General features: G+C 40.9%; 1 protein-coding gene across 4 annotated transcripts in view; it reads right to left on the bottom strand.

Moving 5' to 3' along the window:
* slc38a10 (solute carrier family 38 member 10) overlaps positions 1-12,269 on the bottom strand; it is a 28,467-nt gene that overhangs the window by 2,474 nt on the left and 13,724 nt on the right. For 2 of the 4 annotated variants that reach the window (XM_014473785.2, XM_023341329.1), the window contains exons 9-17: positions 11,144-11,326; positions 10,028-10,139; positions 8,337-8,443; positions 6,749-6,902; positions 4,693-4,851; positions 4,210-4,614; positions 4,036-4,122; positions 2,561-2,581; positions 516-656 (exon numbers count right to left, since the gene is read on the bottom strand). In XM_014473785.2, coding sequence (XP_014329271.1) covers positions 516-656; positions 2,561-2,581; positions 4,036-4,122; positions 4,210-4,614; positions 4,693-4,851; positions 6,749-6,902; positions 8,337-8,443; positions 10,028-10,139; positions 11,144-11,326 — 1,369 coding nt within the window. The remainder of the gene's footprint in view (positions 1-515; positions 657-2,560; positions 2,582-4,035; positions 4,123-4,209; positions 4,615-4,692; positions 4,852-6,748; positions 6,903-8,336; positions 8,444-10,027; positions 10,140-11,143; positions 11,327-12,269) is intronic. The other 2 variants (XM_023341330.1, XM_023341332.1) reach the window with 2 other exon arrangements.

Below are 12,269 nucleotides of genomic sequence, written 5' to 3'. Positions count from 1 at the left end.
GTTAACGGAAACACGGCTACAATTCTAACATCAAAAAGCACAATTTTTGCAGTTGTGATGTTTCCTTTAAACAAGAAACAATTAAAATTGGCTATGAATAAGTTTATTTACGCAATAAATTATTGAAGAATACGCAGCGTCATGATACTCTTGCCCCTTTCTGGTTTCGTCTTTGTAGTTTGCACCAGTGGCAATATTCAGTTGTTGATCATGTGACTTGTGTGATGCAAAAAAAAAAAAAAAAAAAAGTGTTTCCATTGCAGTTTTGCCAAATAAACCAATTTTGATACTGCCAAAAAATAAATTAAAAAAACCCTCATTCTTGCACCAAAACTTTTGATTGAAAAACAAGTTGTTTTTTTTTAAATTGCAACGTTTCCATTAAGCAAAACGTTAAATTTTGCAATTATATGGTCAACGAACGTAGCCAATGCAAAGGAAGATTACTCACAGCTGCTCAGCACATGTATAAATCAGCTGATCAGCAGTGATGTGTGTGTGGTGTGTGTACACACCGCCCGGCTGCTTCTGGTGGATCTCCTTGTGCTGCTCTTCTATGACGGCCAGCAGCTTCTCCTGCTGGTCCAGAAGTCTCTTCTGCTGCTCCTGCTGCTCCTTGATCACCTGCAGCAGCACGGCGTGGTCCAGCTGGCCCTCTGCACGGACACACACACATATCCAACTGAAGCAAGACACACTTCTGAGTACAGAGTTACAGACCACAGTCTCAGGAATGAGAGGACTCAAACTACACGTTGGGGGACAAGGTGGATGGAGGCTTTCTTCACTAACAGAGATGCACCAGGTTCAGTTGTTCACCTGCAGGTCAAGTATTTAGCAGTTTGATTCTTCAAAGTACATCAAAATCTAGAAAACATGGACATTTTTTTGTAGCCTTCCTGACGAGAGCCGTTAATATTTATATTCAATGAAAACGTCACACTGTGTGAGAAACAGTGGCTGTTAAAAAGGATTTGAACTTTCCTTTGTTTTAGAATGAAAACAAAAATAGGTAGCATCTATTATCAATGATTAATGGGTTAGCATTAATAACGTAGTAGTTAACTGTATGTTCCACGGAGAACGTACAGCTTTACCCTAACTCTAAGACAGGGGTGTCCAACTTTGTGTCGCGTGGGTCAAAATCATCGAGTCAAAAGTGTTTGCAGGCCAAGAAAATTATTAAAAAAAGGAACTATAATCAAGCAGAAAGTTGCAAAGCCCCTTAGGGGACATGTGAATTTTTTTTTCTGTTGCCTTCCTTCACAAAACTTCTGTGTTAATAGGTTTTGCGTTCTCTTGCAATAACATACTGATCAGTTGATGCGGCATAAGTGAATACGGAAAGTCTTTCTCGCGGTGGCCACCGTACTTCCTGCCATAAGGTTTTCGTGAGGTTTTTTCCATGCATGTTAATATCTCATTTGTGAGATATCTGAAGTTTTATATCTTTTTCTGTAGGACAGAAATGCACCACAAACACATATGTGCAAAATGAAAAAGCAAGACGGGTCAAACATGGGCTTCCCATCTCCCTTCTAAGACGTAAACAAACTTTCCTTAAGAAGGAAAGAGAGAAAAAATACATCCAAACTACTTGGACAATTTGTGAGTTATTTTCACGGGGTAATAAAGTCATCTGACAGTTTTGATTGTGTCTCTGGTGTTGATGGTCCGAATGGTTTAAAAGGCTGTTTTCATGTGCAGTTCCATCTCAGCCTTACACAAATAGACAAACATGCAGTGAATAAATTGATTTCCAGTTTTTTGCACCAAAGAGTTAAGAATGAACAGGTTTTCACTGAGGCTCTTTAAATGTGCAGAAATGTTACATTTTAAATGGATATTTCTGACTTTATATATAATAGACCAATAAATAATGCATTAAGCAATATTTGCTTATTGCAAGGGAACGCAAAAGCAAAATTTTCCCCCATGTCCCTTAGGGGCCTCCGTAGAAAGTGGGCCGATTTGTTGCTGGGTTTTTGTAGCAAAGGGATGTTTGTTCATCATAGATCCAAACGTTTAAAATGATTTTGCTTTATTAAAAGAAGGGTAGCTAGTTTTCAAATTCTTTTGGACTTGAGTGAATAAATTTATTTTCAGATATAAGAGCAGGATATGAGTCACTTTCTTTCAAAACACTCGTTATGTTTAATTAATAACAGCTGATTCAGGTGCAGCAAAGTTGTCAATAAAAGTCGCCTTATTGAAAAAGCCTGGGCATAAAAATAACACTTTGTGTCGTAATTAACATTTTCCATCGGAAAAGAATTATGTCAGCAAGTTTTTTATAATTAAAAATTAAAAGTTCAATAAACAAATTGGTATCATTGTTAAAAATAGGATTTGAAATTTTCCTTGGACCAGCCAGTCACCATTCAGGGCAGAGGAAGTTGAAAACCCCACCATCTCCATCTTGGTGCATCTCCGTTCACGACCATTTGTCAACTAATGCGGCAGTTAGTAAAATGTTAAAGTAATGATTATTGATCAGCTGATGCATGAGTGTGGTGACAGACTGTGACACAGAGACTAGAAGGAAAGAGGGAGTCCATACCTGCGACCAGCTTTTTTATCACTGCCATTTGAATCCGCCAGAGAGAAGGAAACAAAGGAAAAGAGGAGGAGAAAAGTAAACAGAGTATAAGAGTGAACAAGCCACATCAGACAGTCGAGTGCACCAAGAATCAAACTAAAATCAGATCGCCGCGTGTCTAACACCTCTGGTGCAACAAGCAAAGAGAGAGGAAGAGAAGAAACAAAGTTAGATTTTAACTCCAGGAAGTTGTTCGGGAAGCAGGCCGGGTTTCTGACATGGTTTCCTCTGACTGTCCAAATGGAAATGTACCTGGAAACCAGGACAGGTAGGGAGGCAGAACCTGAACATCAGAGCGTCGGAGGGGTCGACTATCTCAGCACATTGTTTCAGTTACCCTGCAGGTTTTGTTTTCCATTCATTTTAAATCATTAGCCTGTTAGCTTCAGCGGACGGAAGCTACGTAAACGTTGAGTATCGCTCCACCAGCTCTGGTAGATGAAAATGCTTGAGGAAATTCTGAAGGAAAACCCATCATGGAAATAAACTTAAATACAGGGAGCAGCAAACTCCACCTTAGAATATCAGAAATGACTCAGAGTGAGCGCCTGATGCCTTGGAACTGGATTCAAATCAACTGGAACGTTTTCCTTCTGAAAACAAAGCCGTCGTTTTGGGGAGAGCTGGGATGTAGTCAGAAAGTTTGGGGTTTAATTCCAGCTTCCTCTGTGACCTTCAAGCAAGGCACTATTTCAAAGCATGTTCTATTATTAAAATATAGTAACTGAGAGTCTGACCATTTTAATCGTGCTCTTCCCAGATACTCATCCGGCTGCAACTAAAGCTAAACAGACAGAAATGTGACCAGTTTGAAACACGACACAATGTGACAAAGTTCAATGGGTGTGGATACTTAAGTATTTAACTTTCTAATGAACAGAATTCACCAAATTAATTCCCTAAATCTTATTCAACATTTTTTAAATAAATACTGTTTGATTATGACATATTGTAAGGCTTTCAGAATGGACAGAGGCACATGTAGACTGCTCTCCAAAACATTTTGCTGAAGTAATTATTGTGATAAATGATCATATTGTTGAGACCATTTTCAAGCCATATATTGGTAATGGAATGATGCTGCCAGCTAGCTCTCTCAAAGACCAATAACTGTGAACGCTGCACACTGCAACTGGAATACATTTGAAATATCAAAAATGAAACGGAAATAAAAACCACTTACAACCAAAACTATAAATAAAATGGATTATGACGTCTCTGTAAACAAAATTTCACTTTAAAAAATATTAAGTCATCACGAGTGAAGCTCATCTTAGTTTAAGCGATTAATCGAGTCATTGCTTAATTGCGACAGGCTTCATCCACAGTAAAACAGAGGTTGGACCGGTTGGGTTCTGGTATGCTGCTTCTGTCATGTTATTTTTCTCCACATCTCACTTTTTCTGACTTCACTTCAGTAAATTAGCTGAACCTACCGTCCATCTTCTCGTCTGCAGTGTCTTTGCTGTCTGCGGCTGCACCAGCGTCTGCCACAGGGTGACGCTCTCCTTCAGCAGGTGGAGCTGGTCGGAAATTTCATAGAAGTTGGACAAAACATACAAGAAGGAATTGCTGCATATTCCCTATATTGCTAGTTGTTAAATCTTTACCCTTTTCTGCAGCATTAGCTTCTTTGGCTGGTGCTTCTGCTGCCTGATTGGCTGCTACAGCTGCATTGTCATTGGCAGCATCTTTGGCAGGTTTTTCCACCTCCTTGAGTGCAGTAGAGTCCTGCTTGCCCACCTCTCTGACCGGCTTCTCCAGCACCTCATTGGACGCCACCGGACCACCCGCCTTCCCCTGTTCCTTTCTTCCAGTAGCCTCTTCGGCGTTTCGTTCTTTCCTGTCGTCTTTCTTGAGGTCGGGCCCCGGCTCATCCCTTTGTGGCTCTGCTTTGAGCCCTTCTTCAGCTTGCTTCTTCTCTTCAAGCTCTGGTTTGTCCTTCCTGGAGTTGACCCTCACTTCGTCCTGAGGGATGGGCGGTTCATGGCGGTGGGCTTCCCCCTCTGGCACAACTGCGGCAGAGCAAACAGACAGCGGTCGTAAACGGCTCCGGATCTGCTCCGTTTCACAGTTTGCTTCAGCTTCCTTACCGGCTTCAGGGCGGTCCAGCTGCACCACTTCCTCCTCCTTCCTCTCCACGGGCCCTTTGATCTGGGGGGGCTCGGCGTCTCTCTCTGCGGGCTGCACCTCATTCCCTTCTGGAAGAACAGGCTTCTCTATTTCTACTGGTTTTTTGACCACAGCATCATCTGTGAGGACAAGAAAAACTTTATCAACTCAAACACCTGCAGTATGTTACTGAGACTCAACACGCACTAATATAGTTTGTGTTAATTTGTGTTGAAAAGCTACTTTTTCCTTCCACTCAACTTTCCACCAATAAGCTTGCTTCCAGAACACTTTTGTTTGTGGCTTGTAAATGACCCTCTGTCTAACTTATTATTGGTCTTGTGCTAAATTTTAATTTTGGGGTTTTAACTGTCAGCCATAATCATCATAAGAATGTTAGAATGTACACACTCTGTGTGTAATTAATCTACATAAAATACAAATTCCCCTTTTTGATTTAAACTGCTCAAATTAATACGTTTTTTGATAATACAATTTATAAAGATGCATCTGTATTTTAGTTTTCAAACTGCTGATTTCAAAAGATCCACTAGGTGGCAGCAAATGCAAAAACAACATATCTGACGCCTCATCTCAGAGAGTAAAAGGGAACAAGACCAGCAGAAAGCAGGTGGATTGTTTGCTCCATAAGGATAATACAAGGCTTCTGCATGTTTTACCAACTCAATTTTAAGAGTTGTAAGAATTAAATTAAAGACCTGTATCACGATACAAATGCACAAAAGGAAATTGCGTCACTTTTATATAATAGTGCCAAGCACTTTTTGCACAGAATGCACGTAGAATCGAACGGGTTATGGCAACAGAAAAGACTCGGTGGCGAAATCGGACGTCGACTCGTCTGGCCAACTGGCACTTAGGAAAAAAGCTAGCTAGCTAGCAAGGGCTTATTAGCAGCTAGTTAGCGGTAGCCTCAACCACCTCGAGTCACAGAACGGAATAAAGATGTCTGCGTGCGACTCAAACTTTTGAAGGACAGAAAAGTCTCACCAGAAAAATAAACCAATCTTTATACCATACATATGAGACTAAATAGACCTGCCTCTACAAAATTTAAGAACTGTGATTAACGTAGCTAACTTACATATTTTATCTTTGTTTTAGATGCCTTAATTTAATCTTAAGACTTTTTGAAGATGCCCTGACACCCTATAATAAACAGAAAATAAACAACTTAGAGGAAATAAATAGGAAAAATATGTTTTTGTCTTGTTTTGTTTTTTTTAATATTGAGGAACTGTGAAGTTCATGACTATTCTTACTCATGTGTTACCCCAAAACAGCAAACCCCGATAAAAACAATGTTCTCCGGGTCTCATTGGTTTTCTTCATCTCCCTCTGAGCCCACAGCATCCATTTGCTTTGTACAGGTTGAGCCTGCAGTCATTTTCTAGCTGCCACACGAGGTTTGAGGGTAGAGGAGGCTGAACATGGTGTGTTTTAAGGGGTTGGGGGCTGGTAAGAGAAATGAACAGAGGCAGAGGGGCTGAGAGAAATTGCTGGAGTTTGAAGGGCATCAATCCCGCTTCATCAATGTCAAGCACTGAGCGCTGCTTTCAGATATTATCAAGAGGTTATCTTCTCACCCTGCCTGCCTGCCTGTCTGACTACCAGTCAGCCTGTCTGTCTCTTTTCTTCTCAGGGAAATAGAAAGAAATAACATTCTTCTGCTGCTGCTCTGTGCTTTTGTTTTAATCTCAATAGCTCTTTGCCTCCGATCCATTTTTTCTCTACAAAGCTCATTTAGTCTGCTGCACAAGCCTTTGGAATTTGAAAGCAAAACAAAAAACAAGCATCTCCTTTCTGTTGCTGGTGCGTGTTACAGAAAATAATGACATGCAGTGGTGCTGGCCAATCTCACACTCAGCAGACGGCCCCGGCCCCGGCCCCGGCCCCGGCCCCGGCTCCGGCCCGCTGAGGTAAATGTTTCCACGGCTCATTAGAAAACCACTTTCATTTACAGTCCATCAAGTGGCTAAGTGTCTGGCAGCCATTAGAGGAAGTCGTGATCTTTACCGTGCGGGTCGGGGAGGTTTGGTAGAGGCGCCATGTTCCTGTTGGGTGCCGGGGGAGGAGGAGCCGGGACTTTGTAGCTGGGGCTGCTGCTGGAGACGGAGAGCGTGGTGAAGGTGCTGATCAGGAGGATTCCCAGGCCAACGCAGAGGACCAGCTACAGGACACACACACACACACACACACACACACACAAACACACACACACACACACACACACACACAGCTTACCAAAAGTATTTACCCCTCTTCAAAGTGTTTCACATTTAGCCACTATTTAACCCTGTAGAGATTCACAATCAGGCAACAAGATAACTATTAAGCTACATTCACACAGCAGGTCTTGATGCTCAATTCTGATGTATTAATTGCAAATTTTCTTCATTCCACTGGATGACACGACCTGAATGCACAGAAGAAGAATGCAGACGTCACACAGCAGCGCGCTGTTCAAGTAATAAGGGACGCCGACGTTTATGGCTGGGTTTTAAATCAGTGGGAGCTTACAGGACTGTGACCAGATCAAAACAACACGAGGGAAGCTAATAAAAAGACCGAACAGCTAATAACGGCCTTTTGTGGAGCACAAGATGCAGGTTCTGTTGAGAAGTCTGTTTGGACGTGGAATCAGAGCCAAGTGTGGAGGAACTTCAGTGGAACAGACTTCTGTCACAATTTCATGATTCTGATTTTGTTTTTCAGCAATTGTTTGGCCTGGCTCCTTCTGGTGCAGAATTATGACGCACGTCTCACGTCAACAAAAAAATCTGATTAAATGCAACGTTGTGACTGGAGACACTTTTAAAACAATCAGATATGCATCCGAATTAGTTGCACATACGGAAGCTGCACAAATTAGATTTTGTGAGGGGTGAAAAGACTGAAACTGGGCCATTTAGACTGTTGTGGAAAAGTTGGATATAAGTCCCAGTTGTTCTATGAACGTAGCATCTGTCATGCACCAGAAACACCAGATCTACAAATCTGATGTTTATATGAGAGCGGTGAGAGGAAATCAGCTTCTTATGACAGGAAGTCATTAGAGGTTCTTTTAGCAGGGAACTTGTAGCAAACATGTGGAAGACGCTGGTCTGGTCAAATGAGAACAAAAGTGAATTTTTGTTTTACCAGAAGCCTGCAAGCTGAAGTGGCTCTTTGGACCTTCCACAATGGCTCCTAAAACCTCAAAATTTTATTAGCAAATGTTGATTTTAGTATATTTTTATGCAATCCCCATGTAATAGTTGATCTGAACTTCCACAACAGAATGACACAAAGTGTCAGTAATCATTTTTACATGTACATTTGTTATTATTATGTTGCAAGTTTTGATCAAGTTTTTTCTTTAATTTAAAAATCGATAAAGAGAACAAAAAAATGCTGGTTCTTCAAAAATAACAACAAATCACCTGTAGTAGATATTTAGTGTGTCATGAATACAAATTTAGCGTTTCAACTGTGAAAACTAAAAAAAACCCTGTATAATCCTGCTCTGTGTTGGTTACCGCCTAAAATCTCAGCAGAACAACTTTAAAGTTTGTGGTGGCGTTATGATGAAACGTGACAAAGTTCAACAGGATGAATACAAAACCTGAGAAATGAAGCCATTCTTCTGAATCTTCCTGTAGATGAGAGCGGGACATATGAAGCATATGAGGCTGCCCATGGTGGCACCGGTCAGACCCAGGATGGTTTCCACTGTTAAGAGAGAAACACAGAGATGAGCAGCAGGTCACCAGGATATGGGAGGCCATTTCCACCATGGCAGACAAAAGAAAAGCCCAACAGAAAGTCAGAATTTCAACTTTAAAAGTCATAATTATAAGCTACAAAGTCATAATTTCAACTTTCAATGTCATAATTTTGAGATTCAGTCATAATTACAACTTTCATCAGAGTCATACAAAATCATACAAAGTTATAATTTCAACTTTCAGTTATAATTATGAGACAAAGTCATAATTTTGTATCTTTTGAAAACTGACTCTCAAAGTCAATTTTGAGATACAAGGTGATAATTTCGGTTTTCAAAGTTAATTACGAGATACAGTCATAATTTCAACTTTTAAAGACATAATTTTTGAGATTCAGTCATAATTTTGATTTCCTAAGTCATAATTTTGAGTCAAAGTAATGACTATGAGATATGGGCTTCCATAGAAGCAGGCCTTCTTATAGAAACAGAGCGGCTTTCCATCTCATAATTATAACAGTCAAGTTTATGTTGGACTTTTTTTTCCAGGTGGAAATGAGCTTCCATATCACTAAGTCCATTTTCAAGTGTGGCCTAAATTTACAAAGCAACCATCAAAACAATGAGAGAATTCTTAGCAGGAAGCTTGAAGTCTAGTAAAAATATTACAGAAAAGGTAAAAAAAAAAATAAAAAAAAGTTCCATCAAATTCAGTAATGAAAATCATACACTGGTGAATGAAATGGCCCTTTTCAAATAATCCCGTGTTTAATTTCGAAAACATGACAAAAAGCTTCACTGAGTGTTCTGTCCAGCTCTTTCTGTTAAACTAAATCCTCTGTAGATTTAACCTTGTGTCTGCCTTTATTAATGGCTGCAGCTGCTGTTGGCAGGGCGCAGCGGACCACAAGTCCGGGCTCTGCCACCGAGGAGCAGCGCACTGGGCAAGGGGCCCCAGGAACCCCTCCATTTAGGGGACGGACACCAGATTGTTCTGCTCAGGTTTAGTGTCCATTCTCCCTGGGGTCCTCACTGCATTTCTCCTCAGTCTATTAGTCTGATTAGATACACAAACACACCCCACACCCTTGTGTGTATGTCCGCATGTGTGTTCAACCAATCAGACCTTTAACAAACAGCGACTAACTGAACAATGAAATGAAGTGGAAAGTAACGCTAACCTTCCAACCTTTTCATCTCCACCATTTTGGAGTTGTTTGTGAGCAACCTAAAGAAGCTGACAGAGAGCCAGTACTAGTGTGTACGTGAACTTGTCTTTGTGTGATTTTATATGTGTGTGTGTGTGTGAGAGAGAGAGAGCTGGGGAGAATAACAGCCCTATCTAACCGTCAGCCCATCTAAAAGGAGATAAAAGTTGGGCCCCTGATTTAAAGACTGTGTTAGAGTGTGACAGTCACTGACTCGTAAAGTCACATTCACACACATCGTAAAGCTCCCCAGCCATCCCGCCCACAGAAAGGAACACATGCACCTTAATGACGTCCACAAAAATACACACACACACACACACACCCGCAGTTTTAAACCCTTCAGTCCATGCCACACACACACACACACACAGAATGTACCATTAGGGATGAGAATGCCTCCCAGCATGGTGCCAAAAACAATGCAGAGTGTGATCATCTTGAAGCGCAGAGGGGGCATGTAACCTCCGGCAGCAAACGTCCCATCTTTCTGCTGTCAGACGGAACCAGAAGTCAGGTTGGAGAAAAAAAAATGTATCTACCACTCAGGGTAACTAAACTAAAAATCCACAAAACTGAAGGTGGTTTTTGTGTCTTGAGGGTAAATGAAAGAAGTCTATCGCAGGGTTGTCCTGATCTGATATTAGAAATCAGTCTGAAAACAGTTGAAACGCTGAAAAAAAGAGGTATGGGATTATATTGGCCTGCATCTAAAATCTCCTTCATAAGCACACTGTTGGAAGCACTATTCCAGCATTTAGTCTGCCCCGACATTTCTGTCTTGCCTTCTGCACACAGACCCATTGGTTTATAAGAAAAAAAAATGGGGTCAGTTGTTTCCAAACCTATTGTTCTCTGTTTGAGTAAGATCACTTCATCAAGTCTTTGCTAACATCACACTATAAAATAGGTAATAAAATATGCATCTGTGCTGATATGGCATCAGGTCAATGTCAGTATCGGCCAATACTCAAAGCTGTAATATCTGTATCATACCAGAAGAGAAAAAATTGTATCAGGACACCTCAAGTCTATCATTAACGTTTCATAAGTGCTTCTCCAAAGTATTTATGACAACTTTTTTACACTTCACAGTTACGGGCGTTAACATATTTTATTGGAATACGATGTAATAGATAAACAAAAACAAGAACGTAGTTGTTAAATTGAAGCATGGCCTCGTTTGTATCAGGCTTCTCTGAGTCAACTCTACTTAATGCCGCTTTTTAACCAGCTTTGCACATCTAGAAACGTTCAATTCTCACATTTCTTCTCTTTTTGTGTTTTCTCGGTGGGTTTGCAGTTGTGTTGCATTCTATTTTTCTCCCATAAAGTACACTGAAACATGTGGTTGTAACTAATAAGGTGTAAAAAGAAATAAAACACAAGGGTGTGTGAATACTTTCTGAAGGCAACTTCAACTCAAATGTCTGTAAATGAATGACGCACACAAGCAGTCTTCTGATGGTGAGTGAAAACACGCTTTCCTGATCCTACCTGCTGCTCAAACAGCATGGTGTTGATGGCTTGGCGGCATGGCAGGATCATCATGGGGAATCCAACGGCCACAGACATCATGAAGCCCACCCGGATCATTTCTGTCACCAGGTTGGATGGAAAGTTCATGAGCACGTTGCCGGCGATGTTCTCCGTGAAGCTGACGTAGCCAAAGAAGCCCACCTGGTGGAGAGGAAAACAGAGGATGTAGTGTTGAGGTGGGTGGGACAAATAAATGTGGGTTTTTTTTCTATGCCTGAACGTTTCAAAGGTGTTACTTGTGGTGCATCAATAAATTGGATGGACGATACAAATGTCTGAAAATCAGCTAATGTCCCCTCTGAGAGAGTTGACTGACAAACCCTCCCAACAGGTTAACAATAGTCACCTTAGGAACTTTTTGCTATATTTAGTGACTTTCCAGGACCCTAAAAAAATTAATTAAAAAATCAGCATATAAATGGTAAGTCACATCTTTGAAAGTATTATGTAAAATCAACTTTTTTGATCTTATGTTATTCCCTCATCAAAAACATATCTGGAGTGTTGCTTTGAATCTTTCAAGCATGTTTGAGAAATCCTTTGATCTCCATGGCAACAACTCGGGTGTGCAAAACGCCTGGGTGGAGCTAGCCCCGCCTTCGAGACATAGCTCCTCCTCCGAGCTGCAGTGTCCAAGCTTCCACCTTACTGAGCAGCCATCCCCTGGAACTCCCCCATTCAGCTCCTTCAGACTAGCCAGCACCAATTAGCCTACGCCTGGTATAACTGCACATCTGCAGAGTTCATTATAGAAGCTACTTCTCAACTAAAGGCTTAATAAAGGACCCGTGTTGTGATGACTTCCTAAAAGGGGGAGTTTCAGAAAGAGCAAGAGTTTTTAAAAAGACACAGGCCCAATTTCAAGGTGATAAGTTACGAAGTAAAATTTCTTTTAAGTCCTATTTGAAATTTATAGCATTTTCATAACAACTGAAATTAACATAGTTACTTGATTATGCTATAAAATGCCACTGATTGTAGTTTACGATCAGTGAACTACAATCAGTGGACCCCTAGTTGCTGCGAAAAGCAAATGCTGTAATAGCAAAGGTGGAGGTAAAGGTGAGAGTGGCAGGTGTGATGA

This window comes from Xiphophorus maculatus, chromosome 10, assembly GCF_002775205.1.
Source record: "Xiphophorus maculatus strain JP 163 A chromosome 10, X_maculatus-5.0-male, whole genome shotgun sequence".
NCBI lineage: Eukaryota > Metazoa > Chordata > Actinopteri > Cyprinodontiformes > Poeciliidae > Xiphophorus > Xiphophorus maculatus.
The sequence above is the reverse complement of the archived record's forward strand: the minus strand, read 5'-3'. Positions and strand labels throughout refer to the sequence as shown.